This window comes from Copidosoma floridanum, unplaced genomic scaffold (genome assembly GCF_036245765.1).
Source record: "Copidosoma floridanum isolate Cflo_tuat_1 unplaced genomic scaffold, Cflo_Japanese_pri ptg000012l, whole genome shotgun sequence".
NCBI lineage: Eukaryota > Metazoa > Arthropoda > Insecta > Hymenoptera > Encyrtidae > Copidosoma > Copidosoma floridanum.
Window position 1 is genome coordinate 2,573,621 of NW_028321889.1, and position 21,722 is coordinate 2,595,342.

The 21,722-nt window shown below is 37.4% G+C and overlaps 1 protein-coding gene across 1 annotated transcript; it reads left to right on the forward strand.

The window, feature by feature from the left end:
- Positions 1–539: 539 nt before the first annotated feature.
- LOC106638460 (solute carrier family 2, facilitated glucose transporter member 8) lies at positions 540–15,951 on the forward strand. Its single transcript, XM_014351615.2, has 7 exons — positions 540–585; positions 8,213–8,472; positions 10,340–10,557; positions 11,295–11,475; positions 13,317–13,605; positions 15,199–15,378; positions 15,707–15,951. The coding sequence occupies exons 1-7, from the start codon at positions 540–542 to the stop codon at positions 15,898–15,900; spliced, it is 1,368 nt and encodes a 455-aa protein (XP_014207101.2). The 3' UTR covers positions 15,901–15,951.
- Positions 15,952–21,722: the final 5,771 nt, after the last annotated feature.

Genomic DNA, 21,722 nt, shown 5'->3' on the forward strand with positions numbered 1-21,722 from the left:
TGGGTGACGCCGAGTAGGTCAAGCAGCCCTCCACCTCCGCTCCACACACAATTTGGAAGCAAAGCATTGATAAAGAATTACAGTGAGTAGAAATAGATTTTTTTTTTTTACGTAACTACAAAAAATCAGTTTCATCAAAGTTGTCGATTTTGTATTTTGTAACCTCAAAGTTGAACGCAAATAATCAACAAAATGATAACCAAACTAGCGCACGATTCACGTAATTTGTACTTTTTCGATTTGCAAGTGTAGCCGTGCGCGGAGAGTAAGCCAGAGGAAACAGGGAGGGAGAAAAAACATGTGCCGAGCACTCGATCGCTGGTGTGCAGACGTCCACGCTTTTCCGTGCGAGAGAAACTTCCTCTCATCTTAGTGCAGGGGGTGGAAGAGGACAAAAAAAAAGAAAAAAAAGAAAAAAAAAAAAAAAAAAAAAAAAAAGACAAAGAAAAAGAAAGAATACACAAGTGCACGGAGAGCAAGAGGTGGAGAGGATCTAAAGAAACCTGAGACAGAGAGGAGGCTACGAGCTGCTCTCGAGGATGGCCTCGATTGCCAGGTTAAATCAGCACGTTGCCGCCTTGCTCGGTAAGAGACTCCCCTTTCTTCGTATGTGTAAGTGTTAACAGCGGTTTTCTTCGGTCCTCTTTAATCTTGGAAAATAACATGTTTACAAAACGTGATTCTAACTAATTTAAAGACACATCGATTGATTTGACTAGTGCCCTCTTTCGACGAAATGTTTTTTTTTTTTTTTTTTTTTTTTGTTACGTCAGTTGTGTGTACGAGTGGTTCTAGGTTATTATTTCATAGGCAAATGCTTAGTGAAATCAACAATCGCTTACAGATCAGCAGGTGGACTTATTGTTACCCAAGCCAAATATATTTATACCTACTTTGGTATATCTAGATAACTCAGTGTATTTCAGCATTCATACAATTTTTTCATTACGAGTTATGCATACAATTAACTTTGATTTCAATGAGTGATACTTATCGGCGAGATTTCATACGTATCAAAACTTGACTTTAAAATCATTGTTTTAGGTTACAATAAAGCAGTTTCGAAGGTTAAAGTTGTTATGTAATTCCTAAAATTTAAAACATAGCCTAGATTTCATATGATTTGGATGTGGTCGAAGAAAAATAAATCAAAGGCTGTTTAGTTTGTTTTCGTTTTTGATGTTTTAAAGATCCCTCTTTGACAGGGTATTTTTTGTTTTTTTTTGTTTTATAGTATTTTTATTGTACGAGGATTTGTACTTTGTGATTAAGATGTACGACTTCTTTGTTATTAGCCTCTTCTGTTTGAAATCATTTATTAGTACGTAACACGAGTAATTTCACGATAAAGTATATTTTTTTATTGAAATTGTAAAGTACTTGCTAACGAAGATACATTCAACTTGAAAATGTTATTCTACTTTTTCAAGAATAGAATAGCGCAGGGATCAAAGAATGTTGTTATTCAGGCATTATTTTCGGTACCTATCATCACAAAATTCCCATTGTTATTTACAGCTTATCCCAGTTTATCACTAGTGATTTATGAACCACAACGTATTGTAAGTTTTGATTTTCAACATAAGATAGCCTCCAGAGTTTTCGGCTCTTTTAATATCCAGACTGACTCCCATGAGTGGTATTGGTGGATCCGAAGTCACCGGCTGAATGTCGATTAAAGGCAATAACGTTTGTCCGGCATCTTTCGATGTAAAGGCAGATGGAGTGAAAAATGTATGTTGATGTAATTCATCGTCCGGTTTGTTGGTGACGTTCAACAAAGTTGGTGAATCGTACGACTCCAAGTACAATTTAGATCTGAAAATTCATTCGCACTAATTAACTTTTTTTTCCATTAAAACTGGACACGATATATATTTAAATATAAGGAGTTATAAGGTACCAAATGTGTACGCAAGTATATTATAATTTAAGTGGTGAGATGTAGTGGTTACGTGTCTTATTATCGCAAAAAAAATTATTGAAAATTTTAATGACAAAATTGATAAAAGCCAATCAAAAAATATTTGATACACATACAATAGAGGTAGAAAAAGTTTTATGGAACTAGATGTTCTTTCCACAGAGACATCTACTGAGATATAATAAAATTCTTGAGATAAAAACCCTTAACTGGATTATTTTAATTGTCCTCTAGATGTTAGAAATGGCGAGGACAATTTTATTTTGACATCTTTTTGTTGGAGGATTAAAAAGTCACATGAAATTGTAATGAAACTTTTTTCTTTTTGGTATCTCATAATTCGATATTTTGAACGGACGCGATGATTGATTCCTTTAGGTACCTTTTTGGTGCTGCAGTAAAACTCGATATCCAAGTGGAATTTTCTGTCATTAATTTACCATTTACAAGGTCAAACGGAGTTGCCTGCAAGTCTAACATAATATTCACATCACCATTCTCCAACGCATCCAAAGCAAATCTGATTCCCGTAACAACGCTGCCTTCTTTCAATTCCAAGTCGTCTAGGTACAAACCACGTCTTCGGTGCCACTCGAGCTTAAATTTTTCCTTTCCCTCAAACGTGTAAAAACTAGAAGATGTAGTATTATGGCTTGGTTGCGATGGACTTTTCTCTTTATTTTTAATAACCCTTTCACCAACTTTATCGGATGCAACGGAAATGTCCTTCCAGCTGACAGAGTTTCTAGATATGAATCCACTTTTCAATAATTTTCCTTGTTGTATCTTAATATAAAGCGTGTGATGAACGAGTTCAAATTTTACCCCAGTGACGATACTGTTGCAACATGCATTGTTAAGTATTCTTGTTCTAAAAATCAAAAGTTCAAAATTTTGTGTCAATGAAAACCAACTCACTAGTTATTCATGCTGTCAGATGTAACTGGTTTCAGACTAATGTAGTGATCCGAGTCTCGTGACTCGTCGCATATACAGTCGCACATGTTACATTCTGCTTCCGAGAAACTCCCGGGATATGATTGTACGAGCTTAAACACTGCTCGGAATTGACCATCGCACGTTTGGTCTCTGTTAAATAACTCCTTACTTGCGTCGTGAACATATTTGTATCTGGAACCGTGTTTTTGATCTTTCTGAGAAAAAAAAAAAAAAAATGTTTTACCTCGTATAATTTGGGTTACAGTGCACTGAGAGAAGGAATTATTAGTAATTAATTTCATATGTTAACTATTAACTTACGTATAATATGTATCCCACGTGTTGCCATCTAACACGGTGTAGGTTAAACTATTAACATGCCGTTGTGTGCAGTTAAAATTTAAAAAGTTATAAAGAACATATTGTAAACTAATTTTCTGTTAACATATTTGTACGTTGATAGTAAACAAATTCTTCTCTCAGTATATGGTATACAGATACAGCCGTGGTTTAGACTAATATTTAAAACTTTGCTCACCGAAACACAAACATTATATTGCTCGTTTTGTATTTGTTTGCACATCACCACGCTGTTGCAGTGGCGTTGGTGCAAAAAACAAATACCTTGGTCACATTTCGGCTCGATAGGTTTACCTTCGCGAATTTCCGGGCACTTGGTCGAAGTGCAAGAAATACTGTTGAAGTCCCACGAAAAGTCTCTTGCGTCGTAAAATATCCGCCGGAAAACATTCTTCAACTCAACATAGGTGTGATCTAGAGGTACAATAAAACAATTACTGTCAAGTGTAGTTTTTTTTTTTTTTTTGTGAACTGCAATGTATACATTAATTCTTACTTTCAACATGTTTTTTTGGATCGCACTTCCAAACACTCTGTTCCGCGCGAGACATGACTTCGTAAAAGGCCGACACGGTGGAATTTATTCTTGTTTGACGAAGACTGAATAAATCTTTGAGTTCTTGGCTTAGAGTTTCTGGAAAATTGCAGTATGACATTATATACAGTGCAACAAAAAAGATTTCTCAGACACGGTGATATGAATCTAAAGAAACTCACTGTTTTCCAGTTGTCTTTTTAAATTGTAGGCATACTCTAGGGTGAAAAAACCTTTTAGTTCGTGGGATACGATGGAGATGAATAGGTTGTAAAAATATTGCTGTCGAGATAATCGTTTTTGACAGTAGGGATCGATGTACTAAACACAAAAAAGAATCCTCGTATATTAAGCAACACTATATATATACTGTGAACACATAGATACAATATTCTCACCTCTATGTACTTGTCTATGACATTAAGAAGACTGTCAGCACGCAAACCAACGATCTGCTCGTGGATGTTGAAAAGCAACTTGGGTACTCCCTCGTTTTCGTTTATCACTTCTTTATAAAAAGCTTCCAAAGTCAAGGTATCATACAGCGATTGATTCTCACTGTACTTGATATACTCTTCGTAACGCTCAGTTATCGCACCCGAGCATATTTGCAAATCATACATCCGTGCCTTCATATTCGTAACATCTGGTTCGTCCAACTGTAATCTTTCTATTTTCAGTTTTAATTCCTCGATACTGTTCATCATGTTCAGATAATGGATTTGTTCAGTTAATTTTTGATTGATTATCGTTGTCCTTATATTGTTATTTTCGTATTGGTATATTTGATACAAAAATTGAACACCTTTGACTGACATCTCCATCACTTGTGGATTGCACGCAGAACACATCATAAACAAGTATACAAAACAATTGCACAAGGTTATGCACCGCATTTCTGTAGTTAAACCTTGAAGCAAAAAATTTTCGTCAATAATGGTACATTATGATTATATTCAAAATATGTACTTTTAAAAAACGTAAAATTGGAAATAGTAGTTTTCGTACCTGGTGGCGCATGACGCCAGAGCAAGCAGGAAGCCCGAGGGACTCCTTGTGCTTGCCCTGGTTGGATGCGTACCAGATGTGAACCCTATTTTTCCTGCCGAGGACACACCCAACCCTTAAAGTAGCCCAAGGTAGGAAAAATTTTTCATTTTATTTTTAGTTAGCACGATATGAATCCCTGTTTTTACTATTTGGAAAAAAAAACTGTCTCTTTATTTTTTAAAAGATTTTAATAGATATACATACGTTAATTAATTACTAAAGTTAAAATTGGTACCGTTTGTAACTGTTATCGTTATCATTAAGTAGGCAAAAAATATACATTATATAAAAAAATCAAGAATAATTCTAGTCCATGTTCGGTACGCAATTAGAATATTATATTTTGCAATTACTCGCCAGTAAGTAAAATTCAACTTGCATTATTGAAATTTATTTAACATTAACCAAATGTAACAAAATAACTGCTGTGACGTGATATTCTTAATTAAAATAAAACAAATAACGACTTACCGTACTTGATTAAAAATGTATATTTTTGTCGATCAAGTCTCGTGCAGTGCCACTTACAAGTTAATAAATTTATTCAAAACAGCTAAGTACATGACAACGAGGAATATCTTGCGACTCCAATTACGCTTCGTGATTTGTTTCCTAAAACCTGATTCTATACATATATTTTTTTATTTTTCGTGGTATTTCACTGACCAGTGGATGTTTAGTTAACATTGATTGGTTTAATTTAATAAAAAGACATTTCGGTTTAAACAAAACTTTTCATTGGTCGATTTAATCGATTTAAGCACATACTGAGTAGAAATTGGGTCTTTTATACTTTGTACAATTACTTTTTGTCTTATCAACAGCAAATTTATTTTAAGCTAGATTTACTTCAGCATTGAAATTAGAAATGCACACGATAAGCTTTTATATTCTCGTCAGCGCTCCAAGTGCTTCGAGCTGCCTTCTAAAATAATCCAAAAGATTAATAATAAATTATAAATTATTCCAGCTAAATGACACTGTCTGATAAAAAAGCACATAGTTTTTGGCGGTGATCCAAAATTTTTGCTATCAAGTTTTTCAGTCAAATAAAAATTAGGTAGGTATCAGAAATCAACATACAGCCCACCCACGTCTTTCTTTAACTTTCTACTGTGTACGTATGGTAAAGGAGTTTTTCTCGTCACGTGGTCACTTAAAAATTAACAGAAACTACGTGACTCGATCAATATGCCTTACTATATTGGTGATGATTCTACTAAAAATGTTGGTGAGTTTACCTTGCAGCCGAACGTACCTCGTTTGAATCGTCACCGAATGACGAGGCCACCTCAGTTCGTTAACATTATCACTTAAATAAAAATCATGCGTTGCTAATTTTGGTATCTCGAGTGATTGTTAAACGCATAAGTTTCTCCTTTAATAAAGTCTAAATTTAATATGGTAGTACTGAAGGTGATCGTAATTACTCCGATCGTCAACCCCTACTCGTCACGATTAGACGCTTGTTTTCAGATAACGTTATACTTGTATTTATAGACTTTGCGTCATAAGTAAACCAAGTCTTGTGTTCTGTGTTATTATATATTCAATCATGTTTATTTAATACGTATTTGCAACATTCCCCATGAGTGTCTCATCTTATTTTTAATACAATTTAAAAAGTCATAATAATCAAATCGCTCCAAAAATGATGTATGTTAATATTACGTTGATTTATGCGTGACAGATGGTAGTAAAAATATAATCTGAGATAAATGAAGTACCCCAAACTTCAAAGTTTTTCATCTTTGACTATGCTTTTTCTGTGACAACTCTGTCTTTGTTGGTATTTTTTTTTCTTTTTTTTTTTTAACGTGTGTGAATTTGTTTTCGTTGGTGACTGTGCCTCAGACTATCTAGCTACATTCTGCTCTTATCCTTCGTTTTTATACTTTCTTTTATCTTACATTCTCTTTAATTTATATATTTTTTTTTGCTACGCCTCTTCCAACTAATTTCTACATTTTATCGGTTTTGATGAATTTCTCGATGATGTTTCTGATTTTCCATCGGTGCACCTTTCTCTTGACACCGTTTTTTCCATTCATCTTTTTTTTTTTTTTTTTTTTTTTAACTTTTAGCAGCTTCAATAGTAAGTATTCCTCCCTTTATTGACAAATCATTTGTGTCGAGAGCTTTGCTTTGTCTTTCTTTGTACGACTTGTGTTACGCTTGTTATTACATGATTGAACGTTTTGTTATAGAGTGTTAAAATCAGCTATTGCAGTACTGTGCGCAACTAAAAAATGTTTTTTAAAATTGAAAGTGCAACCGATCAACCTGATAGAAAAAACTATTATCCTTTATAATACGTAAAAAAAAAATTTGTTCAAACAAACCAAAGTTGTTGGCTATAGACACAGTTGTCAAACACAGTTGAAATCAGTGGGCACGTTGTAATTCACTCGAGCACCATACAATTGTTTTCTTATCCGGTCGCCAAGAAATCAGGGCAGAGCTAATGCATCTTCACCCCCATCTCCAATAGGTAAACTGACAAAGTACTTTGGAGGAAGGAGGTTGGCAGTAATTGACCGAGTAGCGGCAAAATCAAGCCCGAGAAATTATAGTTGCCAACTTCGTACCAGCATTCGGTGTACACGCACGCGTACGTATACAGCCTGAGAAATTGTAGTTGGCTTTTTCTGACCATCTGTGTATAGGCATACGCTACGTGTGTGTAGTTGTACGCATGCGAGTGAGACACGAAGAGGAGGAAAACAAGTCCTTGCAGCTTCGTGGTAAAGGAATAATCTCTTTGCAGGAAGTAAAGTACTAGGGAATGAAAAAAAGGATCAAAGAAGATCTCCATTTCTAAGTTTTTATCGACCGATGTCTCTTTTTATTTTTTGACAATGAGATGAAGGGATGCATTTTTTTTTTTTTACAGTGGTGACGGTAGTCGTTGCTCGGTACGTTTTCAAGGTAGTTGTATAACTTTGTGGGCCAGGGATGGAGATAGTACTTGTACGTATCGAGAGCCATAGAGCTTTGCTTTTGAGTTACACCGTGAAATTGTTAACTGTTACAAAGTTCGGTACACAGTGTACATGTCGTGCAGAGGGCCATTGAAAGGACACTATAGGGTCGAGGATTTAATGTTACGATAGTGGCCAAAGTTTCACGTACACGTACTACGGCAAAAATGGCCCCTACAACTTGTGGTAAAACATAAATATTGAAAAATATTAAACGTACAATATGTTTCTCGAGTTCTGTTTAATGTAAAAAATAGCATGATGTTGCATCAGTCGTGTCAAAATGCACGCATTTCCAACGAAAAACCTTTGTATAACCAGATGACCAGAAGTTAATAAAAACGAATAATCCATCGAAATGTACGGAAAAGACAATGAGAGTTTGTAAAAAAAAAAAAAAAAAAAAAAAAAAAAAAATTGCAGCTTCCACGGCAGGCTTTGCCGCAGGAGTGACGCTCGGCTGGAACTCGCTGGCCGGTCTTGCGCTTCGCACGGCTCTTGGGTGGGATCAGGAGGACGCGGACCTCGTGGTCAGCGTGGTAGCCGTGGGAGCCACCCTCGGAGCTCTATTTCTCGTTCTACTGCCCCAGAAGTGCCGAGCTGGCTCGAGCGGAGCTTTTGTCTGCGCCGCCGTACCACCTCTTGTTCTGGGATGGACGGTCATCTGCTACGGAGACTATTCGGTAGGTGAGGCGTTAATTATTTATGGTTATCTTGCTCCTTTGTTTTATAAGCGTTTCAATGTCCGCACGTGTCCATCACCGAGGGCAATAGATATACCCGAGGGATCTTCTTGATTGCCTGGGTCAAATGGATATGGGCCTTGGGGTGCGTTTAGATGGAGTCTGCCAGACTATGGAATTGGACCCCATGAGAGTGAGAGAGAGGTTCATCACGTGACCACATCCAACCTCTCTCTCACTCTAATGGGCTTTAATTCCATAGTCTAGCAGACTCCAGAGCGCAGGTTTTCCCACTTAGGATGCAGGAAACATTAAAAAACGCTCGAGGTAGGAAAATGTATTAAAATTAATCGCCAGGATAGCCATCTTTATACAGCATTTTTTTAATGGATAATTGATCGTTGTAATTATTGACTTACAGTACAGGGTGAACTGAATAACTGATTTTTAGCATATTGTAGTCCAGCCAAAAGGATAACATTGAGTGCAGCTTATGCAGAAAATACTTGTAAAAGTGTTACTTTTGATTACTCGTGTTATACGACGTAACATAATAATTTGAAACTACATCTTATCTTCCGAATGCTATAAGTAGCTTTAATTTTTCACATTCATTTGTTGACATTTTTTTCATGACTCAAACAACAACATAACAAAACATAAAAAAAAAAAAAAATATGCAGGTCTGTAGTGAAAGAGAGTGGCTCTTCACAAAGCTGGGAAAGTAATTTTTCAGAGTGAGATGAAATTCCATTGGTCGCGTAAAGAGACTCGCTGGAGTCGTCAGAAAGGCACGTTCGGGGTTTTATTTATTTATTTTTATCATTCTTGGCACAAAATTGTCACGACTGCCACAAAGAGAGTACAAGAGTCGAAGAGAAATTCCTCCTCCTCTTTTAGTGTCAAAGGCACCGTAGAGGCTTCTTTTGGTTTATTAAAAAAAATTTTTTTTTGCTCAAGCGAAAGTTTCTGCTCTCCAGTGGCCAAAGTAACACACATCACGGGGACTTTGTGCGTGAGCACACGTTTTTTTCCTCGCAGCTGTTGTAAGCTTGGGTCGAGCTTCCGCGACAACGGGCGTGAGAGAAAGTGCATTCCTCGTGCGGGAGAGACACAATTTTAATGCACGCTTTGATAATTATTTCTTTTGAGGTAGCAGCGGTAGCATGGCACGGGTAAACGAATTAAGAGTTATGTAATACTTTTTTTTTTTTTTTTTCACTTTGATTTTCAATCTGTTTTGCTTTTGAGTTGGGTTAATTGAATGTTTTTTTTCTTTTCCTCGCATTATTACGTGCCATTCATTGTTGTGATTTTGATGAATATCCATTTACGTGATTATCATGAATTGTCTCGATGCATTCAAAAATCAAACAGTTCAATAATTCGCATTAATAGCAAATAATGTTGAATTCACAATTACAGGAATTTGAATATATGCATCAATACGGTAACACGATACCCATATGAAGAGGAAAAGTATGATGGTATTTTAATGCGTATTTTACTAATGCTTTTACCATTAAAATTGCATGTTAAAAATAAAAGTAAAAATTTATGTTTCTTCAACAGTCCATATTTTATTAAAAAAATTATGGTTATGTACACATTATCGTAAATGTTATTGATGAAACATTGTTTTTGTTAAAATCCATAGATTTCCATCAACATTTCACGTACTCGAGTGACATTAAAAAATATTCAAAAGGGCCATAAACATGCCAACATGTATATCTTTTTAGCTTACAAGCAAAAAAAAAAAAAAAAAAAAAAAAAAAAAAAAAAAAAAAAAAAAAAAAAAAAAACAAAGATAAAAGCTCAAAGCTGCGTGACACATGAAACACTATCACGCACCCACGAATTTCAGTACTGGTACCTGCTCTGGGGCCGAATTTTCTGCGGCTTGGGTCTGGGCTCTCTGTGTACTCTCGTGCCCCTGTACATCGGGGAAATCGCGGCTGACGGCAAGCAAAGGGATGCCCTACTCTTCTACTTCCACATGATGGTCAGCGGCGGGTTGGCGTGCTCCTTTGCCCTGGCCTCGGCCATCTTGCTCGAGGACGAGGACGAGCTCCCTCTCAAAAGGTAAACACGAAAATGGGCACAAATAAATGAACGGATGGGGATAAATAGAGAAATGCTCGTATACTCCGACGCCATGGGAAGTTTGTGCACTATTTGCTCTGTGATGCTTACAGAGGACGTTGGTTTCGATTTTATATGATGGTTGCAGTGAAAGCCGCTAATGGCTGATTGAAATTTGAGCTTTCTATATAACTCGAGAGGGCGCAAGGGACAATTTGACTGGCTACAAATGCTGGGGAGTAGGGGAGTCGAGATTTAGGTCAATGTTGTGGATTGCTCTTGAAAAATACCGGAAACGTCTCGGGAAATATAAATATATTGTCTTAAATTTTTCATAATCAATTCTCACGTCGGTAAAATGGCAAAGGGCATTTTAAAACTTACTTGTGTCAACAGTTCCTGTGCAGTTAAATGGGAGCATTAGTCTGTTTCAATTTGTGGTTGTGCTTACCGAGTTTAAAATCATTTAAAAGATGAAGGTATGGTTTTAATTTTTATAAACGAAATGCAATAAACGCAGTTTTAATAATTGTTTTTAATGATGATCAATACCAATGTATTGTGAGAATCATATTCCATTATCTCGAGAATTCGACTCTTCTTATTGTATCGAAAGAAAAGACAACAAAAATTAAGTTAAAAAAAAGTTTTGAATCTCGTACAGCTCCTATATACGTATAGGAAGATGTTGAATGGATGCACATGATACTGTATCGCATTAAAGATTACACTTACAGGTACAGTATGGGCTGTGCAGCTGCTTGCGTTCCTGCGTTGTTGTGCTGTGCTGTACCGGAAAGTCCCCTGCAACGAGTTCACCATCAGGAGAGTCAAGACACCATCAATGCAATGCAAAGTATTGATAGTTCAAGCACCGAAGATGAGCTGATGTACTCACTCGCGCGAGCCTTCGATGAGGTAAGACAAGAACGAAAATAATCAATGCCTCCGTTTCTTTGTACCATCAATACAAGACATATACTTGATAGCATCTTGTTAACTTATTCAACGCTTTTGGAAACCTATACAATAACCCAAACGTGTATGTACGATCGATTTCCCCATCATGTATATCACATGACTGTCGCATTTTAGATGAAATCATACGAAATGCCACTCAATGTTTACCTTGTCACTGTCCTTGCTGTCCATAATTTGATTGTTCTTTTTTCGATTCACTAGTTTTAATGAGAAAATGCGTCAATTGAGGTTCTTAGCGATAAGGATTGTTTATTAGTTTGAAATGTTACATTAAACTTAGCATGTTATAATCTCTATAAAATTTTTTGAGTATCAGCACTATTTTATAGTTGTACTGGAAAGTATTATTGGTAGTAACTATATTAAGATAAAGTGGCTAACAAAAATTTTTTACTGAGAGGTATGTCGTTCTCACATAACATTCTTCACAACTGTTCTGTTTCAAATTTTCCCAGTGCCATGATACCGTTTCAAATCGTTTAGTAGAGTGAAACTATTAAATCTTAAGTGAAGCCGATTAAGTCATACATTATATTCGCTTGAATTTTAGAACTTTATGATGTATGCCATCGTAAATGTCTGTGGTCCCTTCAATCAGTTACTACTAGAAAGTATTATTTGTTCAAACTTTTTTTTTGGCACTCTATTTCATGAATTTTATCTTCTCGTTATCCGTCACCTTTATTTCTACGTTTCATCCTCGTTAGCATACATTCTTACGAGATAACAATGCGATCAACAAGTTAGTCAGCGTGTAAAAAAAAAAAAAAAATCATCATCTTCATTAATTGTAATTATATTTCATCGAGTGATCAAAGAAAATGAAGTATTTACTTGGTACATCGTTTACATACTTCAAGTTCTATTGCCTTTTGCTACTCGAATAAATAACCGAGTCATTATACGACAAACGATTAATGTTTATGGATGCAAATAAAAAAAAGTTAATCCCACGAATCAATATACATGGAGGTAATTGAGAATAGCAAGTGTAAGTTCCTTATCAGTTACCCTAAACGTGATATTCTCCGCAATCCATTTTTCATGACTCTGCTTTGACAAAAGCTCAAGTCAAGTGAGCTTCATTTCCGCCGTCCTTCTTCGTGCTTGGAAAATATATCGTTAAATAACAAAGTTATTCAGATTTCAATCAGCAAGCCGATATTACTTGTAGCTCATTGATGTGTACTGGAATTTTAATTACCCCATCAGACTATGTAATGAAGTCCGAAGATGAAGCGGCTGGAAGGATAAATAAAGCTGCAAAATTGTCCTCTAATCCTCGCCCTTGACGCGCCATTCTCTAAAGGTATCCACTACGCCGTTGTAAATATTGAATTTTTACAGTAGCCGGTATCAGAGCTTACAATCATAGCAGCGAGCCAATTACAACTGTTGTATTAGATTTCAGTATCATGTTTTGGCATCACGAGTGCAATATCATCCTCGCTGTGACAAAATTTTTACCTGTGTTTTGTTGGATGACGACCGTACAAACAAGAAATCTTCCAAACCATCAGATTGCGGCTAATTTGTGTACATAATATACTCGTGTTGTGGACCGAAATACTTTTGGTACTTGAATGAAAGTGTAGACAATGCCATGGAACATAAAATCCCCCGAAATTTTTTTTTTTTTTTTTTTTTTTTTTCATTGATTATAAACAATGTGTAAAGTTTCGAAAGAGCTTGATCGACCATTCGGTTGAACCGTAGAGTTAAACAATCCTCGCTATATATCCTATAGAAAAATGCACGATTGTTTCACTGTATTCCAGAAAAAAGTGAGCGCGCTGAGGAGTTGGAAGTTCTGGCATCGGTTCGGCGCCACCATGATAGTAACGGCTCTGCAGCAGCTAAGCGGCGCCAGCCCTATAATGTTCAACGCCCTCGCCCTGTTCGACCACGCGGGCTCCGGTAAACTAACTTCCGGCCAACTGAACCTGGTCTGCGGTGCGCTCCAGGTCACAGCCTCGATGCTGGCCGTCGTTCTCGTTACCTACCTCGGACGCCGGAGACTACTGATCGGCTCCTCCTTTCTCATGGGCTTGTCGCTCATTCTCTTGGGTGCGTACCTCCACTTTACATTTTATTTCGTTTGCTCGTCCATCTTCCCTTTTTTTGTTCTCCGAGCGGTTTGCCAACTTTTGCGTGACAAACAGCCTGGATTGAAAATTCATCGGTTCGCCGGTTAATCATCGATGACGATCGGGAATCGCGGTTATTCGTTTCGTTGGTGCCAACTGATTTATAATTTATTGAATTCTGATTTTCGCCGTAGTCGAGATATATCCGTATCGATGAGGCATCGGCTAATTGGAAATTAATTTCGCCATCACTTTCACCGATACGCGGACGACAAAAGCTTTTACAACGCGCCTATCTACATCGTGCATAAATGAATATTGGTGGCGCGGGGGGCGTATGGATATACACCACGTTCGATTACTATACGCTCTATTGACTTTTGTGTGGTTTTGAATGGGCGTTGAATTTGATGAAAACTAAAATTCAAAGTGACAGGGAAATTATTTGGATGAGTAGCGAAAATCAAATCATACGGGTATTTTGTTTTTGTATGGAAGAGTTGGAGTTTGATTTCTTGGCTGAAATGTTTTCACCGGCCACGCAAGTTCACTACACACGACTCTCACGCGGCTCACAAAGCAATGAAACTTTGTAAATCGATGGCAAACTCGTGATACTTTTTCCATTAAAAGTATATAACTCGCCAGGATGCTTATGAATCTCACGGGGCTGTTTTTTTTTTTGTTGATTGATGGTTCTGGAATTTACACGGAACAACGTTGAGTAAAACGTAAATTAATTTAGTCCCTGTTTCGGTACTATTTCTTGTAAATTGTACAAGAGCAAATTGAAGAAAACTCGATACTTCAATCTTTTCGTAATTTATTTTTCAATTACTAAAATAAAGTTTTTGTTGAACAGATTCATCGCGAAACGTGAGAGCAAATGCTTAAAGCTTTGATGCTTTGATGAATGCTAGAGACTTGTGCTCTCAAATATATCATAAACATGAAACTCGAGATTTTATAATAAATTCATCCACCCGTCGAACCTTACTACAAAACTCTATTTGACTATCTGGAAGAGAAAGATTTATTACTGATAAAAAATAACATTTTAAGACAACATGCTACGACGCATAAATTTTCTGAACTTCAGAGCTGGAGTCAATTACTCGGGCAAAAATGTCCGTACGTATACGTGTGTGTACATGTAGGTATGTGAGTTAGTTATATCTCAGGATTCCCTCAATTGATTTAGTTTCAGCATAGCTTATTATTATTGTTTTTTTTTTCTTTGTTTTTTTTCCATCATTACCGCTAAATAAGAAAATTTAGTTTTGTCAACTTGCTTTTATTTTACTTTATTGATTTATTTTTTTTCTTTTTAAGTTTATAAGGAAGCTATGTACCAATGAGTTGGCAGTGTTTATTCTATTTTTTTACTTTTTTTGAGACATCCTTCTTTTGATTGACAATCCCCGTGTCATTTTCAAATAATCCATCATAACTTTTTTTACCATCCACAAGACGTGAGAATTTACTTTGAGAGAGGACAAAAAATCAAAATCTACTTTAAACAAATGAAACAAAGTGTGGTCATTGTCTCATTTTTGACTTCGTTGCCACGTAGGCTCGTACATCAGATCGAGAGATTCCAACACCCAGCCAAGCAGTACGTACAACTGGATGCCACCCACGTGGATCGCCCTGTACTTTGGAGCCTACAGTCTCGGAGTCGGTCCCGTATCCTGGGCTTTACTTGCAGATTCCTTTCCCATGCAATTACGCGCACATTCGGCTTCCATCGTATGCAAGTATCTTACGCTTTATGATTCATTATGTGCAAACTAAAAGGATTGGCCACTCCCAAGGACAGTAGAGTATGACCATTAAAGTCTTCCAAAGACATCGAAAGTCATTCAAAGTCTCAATTTAAGAGTAACTCTGGCTCTCTTTGGTTCAAAGCAAACGATTTACATGAAAAAATTTTAATAAAGTACCACACACACTGCACTGAATCTTAAACCATATTTACCTCGTATCCGAGGTCCACGTGGATTTTCCCATGTGGATATTGGCAACGGGGTGAGAAGTACGCTCAGGACCGAAAACTCAATCCAACCCGTTTCTTCCAACAGCTGCTGCGAGTTGGCTGCTCTGCCTGACGCTGAACCATCAGCTGAGGGCGCTGCTGATGAAACTGGGCCTGGCCGAGACTCTGTGGCTGTTTGCCGGATTCTGCTGGCTCGGCGCACTGCTGGGCCACTTTCTCGTCCGAGAAACCAACGCCAAGACCCTGGCCGAATTGCACGCGAACTTCCGCACCAGTTGATACTCCACGAAAGACGAGGAGGCCAGTGCAATGGATCATCCCCAACTCCAAAGCGCTCCGACCGACACAACCAGCTGGATGACCCCCACTGGGCTTTGGGTTGTACTATTTGACGTTGTCCATCGGTTCATTCGGCGAGTTTTTTTGACGTGCGATGAAAATTCATTCTCCTCTTCTCGGTGGCTTTTCCAAGACTTTGAAGTCAGCAAGTACTTTAGATGTCTTTTCAAAGATTTCTTTTTTTTTTAATCCAATGGACGACTTCGAGTGACTACTTTCATGGATGTTCTCACTCACTTGGAGAGCGCACATCACACCCTTCCAGTGGGCTCGTCGCCAAAACGTGGGCCAGCTATACTTATTACCGTTGTTTACACTATTTTGCCATCAATCGCATAGTAATGTAAGAGTGACATTGTTAATCTCGTTGGGAATAAAACAGCACACACACACAATATATATGTATATACGTACAGTCGAGACTACTTTATTTTTTCCGTCATTTCCAACGAAACGAAACAAATTAGAATCGGGCGAATCATCGAGTCCTCACCCATTGCGTCACAATTGTTACTTTAATTCGCAGCGAAGCTGCACAGATCAACGCTTTTCAGAGAGAGATGACGATCGCGGCCCGAGTCAAAGGAAGAGCAACCCCCGCGAAGCGGGTTCTCATTGTTCTTTTGCTATTAGTATTTTTTTTCAATATCCCGGGAAGAGGTGGGCTTCGTGAGAGGGGCAGGAAATTCCGCCTTGGACGAGCATCCTCGCGTAAAAATAATAACACGGCTGTCCCTTTGACTCCGGGGCGCGTGTCCCCCCTCCCCTGGCTTTGGATGAAAATATTTGTACGGAAGAGGATTTCGACGTATTATAACGATAAGACGCGGAAAAGCCCGAGAAGTAGAAGAGGAGGAGGAGGAGGAGGAAAAACACAGAGAGAGAGAGAGAGAGAGTCCGTAACGGCGTAAACTTTTATCGCAAACACGCGCGCAAAAGTAGGTCAAGCGTGATGCGTCGCTGCGTTTACGCGCTCGTACATTGTTATTAAAAGAGTTTGCTCCCCCCCCTCCCCTGGGAGTGGCTTTGGACATTGGCTTTCGATGATAATTAATCTCGAGGAGGTGAGCCCCCCACAACCCAAGTTCTCGAAATCCAACGCATCTCTGGTTATAAACACAGGAGGAGCTTAAGAGCAAAAGGGAGATATTAAGGGTCAGGGGAATGGGGGTGGGGGGTGTACTTATCCACGGGCAAGAGCTAACAGAGCAAAGAAAGCTCGGAAAGCGGAGCAGTGGTGGGTATACAGCAGCAGCAGCAGTAGCTATTGGAAATCAATAGCGGGGAAGCTCGGCGGGTGGCGCGCGCGCTCACACCGTGCGGGCTCACTCGCAAAACCGGGAGGTCCGGGGGGGTTACTGTGGGCCACACACTCTCTCTCTCTCTCTTTATTCTTGCGGAATGAGTATTATTATTCTCCGGAGGTAAAGCCCAAAGGGCCAAGCGAATACCTGTGACGCGCAGCTCGCGACGATGGGTTGAAAACCGAGTGTGTATGCAAACGCGTGTACTTACTATACACGTAATCGATATTTTTGAGGTTAAGGTACGCACATGTGAGCCAAAAATGCTTTGGTTGTATAGGTGCACACTGGTAGAGTGTGTGCGGGGTAAAAAACGAGTGGGGCTTTTCGCTTGGGAATTCTTGGGCAAAAGTCCCTCGTTGGCGGCGAGGGTGCAATTCGACGAACCAACTTTGTGGCTGGTTCAGGGGGGGGGGGCAAGGGTGATTTTGCATCGAGAGAAGAAAGGAGTTTGCCTAATTTTGTAACGGGAAGGTTGTCGAGGCGGGCTATTTGTGTGGGTTACCGTCGAGCTTTGGGCAAATAAGGAGGGTGCAGGCAAATAGAGGATTCAGCCGGGAGAACCCGCATTTCGGACAAACTTGGGGAATTGGATATGAAGTGAGGAGTTGTTGGACATTTTGGGATATTTTTTAGATCACCGGTCGAATCTACTGTTTTCGTAGTCAAATGTGAACCCCATAGTTTTGAAAATTATACCAACGTGTACTTTACTAGGATGAATAGACCCTTATCACCGCAAGAAGTCGCAATTTGTGTCAGATTATCGCACGTGTTGAATTGAATTTTGTCTGTTGGCAAGCAAAAGTGAAAGCAATTATTTCATACAACGTTTTACAGCACGTTAAACTATTTTATCTCAGTTTGTACGAAGTTTTTCATCATCTTACAGCTGCATTCGAATTTCCTTAATCTGCTTGCAGGCACATACTTTACCGGACGGTCCATGTGAGTAAGGTCAGCTCTTTAATTACCCTTATCATTTTTATTAAATATTAACAGCTCGGAATAGTTTATTCAGGGTCATTATAAAATTATTTGTTTCTTCAATTTGCGATTTAATCGACATCAAGTTCGTAAGTTTATTTTAATCCAACCGTTTCGTGCAAACGAAAAATTTTTCTTCAAGCTCTGTTTGATGTCATTTGTATTTTACGTGTAATCAGTTCTATTAGTTTGAAGCCATTTTCGTAAGCATAATAAATAAAATGAAAACAGTCAAGACACTTTATATACATTTGTTACGTTTGTCATGATCCTACTGAATATGTAGTATGTATGTAGAGTTGCAAATTTTTCAACACCTCGTGCTACAAATAATTACGTGCAACTCGTTGATGATTTTCATGCAATAGTCATAAACTTGTCACATGTGATATTTATTTGCAATCAACTCCTAGTTTGGAAGGCTTGTTTTACTCACTGTGCAATTTCGTGCAGAGTTTAACATTTAAAAAATATTTTTTTAGCAAATTTTTACCGTTGACCTGAAAAATTAAAATCACGTGTAAATTACTAAGACTTTGTGCACTGTAAACTAGTACAGTTAAAAATTGATTGGCATTTGTTTGGCTATAGGTCCATTTGCTTGATTATATAATTTTAAAGAAAATAAAGATGTACACATACAATTACAGTAGCTCATGTTAAACGTAATTTTTTATTTCTCAAACATCTGCTATGTTATGTTGTGATCTTTAATTTTATACGCGCACTTCAATTCATTCAAAGAACAATATTCAACAAAATTTTAACTAATTTCAGCAACGTAAAATCGATTGGATCAGTGCATTGATTGATTCTCCTGGTACGTTAAATTTCTGAGACATCCACATCGAAAAAAAAAAAAAAATTCTCAAGGCTTGTTCCAACGAGAACTTTGTAACAAATAATGAAAAGACGAGGGGCATCTTTCAAGCTGATAAAGAAGCGAGCATGCATCACTCGAGCTGATAAATGAAAAATAGACCACAAATAATAATGACAACAGTAGTAGTAGTAGTAGTATTCATCTGTTCTGCGAAGGTTATAGCAGCTTATGCAAAATCACAAGCAGTTCCAATTTTTCCATCCCCCCCTTTGTAGCACACACAGCAAGACAAATATTGTTTCGAGCTCTAAGCCCGTGGAATTACATTTGCTCGAACTGACAAAGTGTGAGGTAAAAAATTAATCAACTTCAAAACTTTGTATCCCCCCGGCAAATGATAAATTTTTTATTGGGGCTCCGCTCGGGAGACGAGCTTCTTCTTTCTTGCAGCGCGCAGTATCAGAACAATGTGGCGCATGTGAGCTTTGGGGTAAAACTGGATGTTTACCTTGAAAGGCAAGAATAAAAAAAAAAGGATATCCAACTCATCCGAACGTGGATTGGCGGGATATTTATTATTTCGGTGCTTCGATATAAAACCCTTGGGGATTCCCCTGCACCTTTAACTTTGAAAATTCTCCCTCCACATCGACCATCCACTGTTCGTTTGACCATAAATCATGAGTTTATAATTACTTTCGTTCAATTTTAAACTTTCAACCCCTTTTTTTTTTATAGATGTGCGAAACCGATACTTTTAAAAGTAACTCTCTTCATGAAACCAACAAACTCGCGAACTTTAGTGGGCGAAGTTTCGCGTTACAAGCCCTTCTGCGTCATCCCAGCTTGTGCACGTCCTTTGTGGAAGTTGTACGTTACGTGTAAACGTAAATAGATAAAAGGGGAGCTGTGCCCAAGGGGCGTGTGATTTTTTTTTTCCTCCGATAAACGAGAAGGGCATTTTGAGCTTGTGAGTGAAGGTTTCGGTTTTCGAAGAGTTGTGGAGGGGAATTTATGAATCCTAATGAGTCAGTCTAGGGAATTTGTTGCAGGTACCATCGATGAGAAAGAAAAGTTGGTTCGTGGGTTTTGAAATATTTTTTGCGACATTGCAACTTGAACTTTTTTGTAGGTTTCCATTTGAAGAGAATAATAGGTTGTATATCTTCAAAAAAACCCTATTAGATGTATTCTTTATTCTACAATGTCATCCCAACACTCTCAACAATCGACTTAAAATAAATAAAGCCACCCATAAGGTTACGTGTGTTGTAATTAAACATTTTCTCTCATGATAAATTTATGAGTTGTTCCTTTTATGTGGAAGTATAGTCAATTTCATGAATTTAACTACTTGTTAACTTTCGTGTCATCGAGAAGATTGTTATTTTAATCCCATTTTTTTTAAATTACACAATTGAAACATTGTTAGCTTAGTGTAAATATAATTGTATCAAAAGAAACTATAAATATCTCTATCTGTATGTGTGTACCACAAGTTTGTAAGATTTAATTCGCATTAGTTATTTCACTTGTGCATTTGTTAGAAATTTCGTAGCTTTAATTGTTCAATAATACAACTAAGTGTAATTAAAGTGGCAGTACTAAGAACAAAAATACAATGTAAGAAATGTTTTTTTTATTTATTTTTTTTTATTTTTCTTATATTGTTGTTTAAATAATCTTTTGGAGTTTTTGAGTAAAGGTCTCTTAATCTCTGTATTAATTTAATAGTAAGAATTCGAAAGTGTTTAGATAATCTAGTGTAGTCTATACCAAATCTGTACATTAGCATGTAAAATTCGTACAAGAGATGTCTGTACAGTTTGTAATGTTTTTGTTTTATTTTCTTAAAATAATCCCTAGATTCCAAAGGCATAAATTAGGCCAAACTACATAAATTTTTTACGCAATCGTATTAAAATTTTTGCTGTACATTTTATTTTTGTACATTTTGATTTAAAAAAAAATTCATCACATTAAACCCTCAAGGTTTCAATCTTGACCACTTTTCTACCATATAGCATAGCCTAATAAATATACATGCCAATAATAGGAAGACCGTCTCATTTTTCTGACACCAACGTAAAAATGTTCCTTGAAAAAAAAAAAAAAAAAAAAAAAAAAAAAAAGAACATGACACATGTACATTGTATGCGTGATGAATTACACTTCGGAAATTTCCTACTTCATCTCGAAAGACGTCCATAAATGTATGGACAAGTATTTGTGATGCTGTAGAAAAGATTTTGGATCCTATTAACAACCAACGATACGACAAGAGTGATAGTTGTGTGTGTGTGACAGGCTCGTGAAAACAATGATGAATAGCATTTTCCCACGGAGCAAAGGATCAGTCGATGCGTAAATGCGAATATGCACAGTGTCGATAATGGCTGGTATTTCGTTGCAGTCGATACTAAGCCATTATGCAAAATAAAATAAGGACCACAAGGTTTTTTCAAATTTTATCACTTGCATAGTTGATGATCAATTTCATTTGTTGACCATAGTGTAAAAACGCAGCAAAATGTAACTACTTCGATGAGAAATTTATTGATCACACGACTTTTCGAGCCATCAATCTTCGTCTCATCTTATGATGGTTATTTGCCAAACAGTCACTAAAGCGATGGCAATAAGGTATC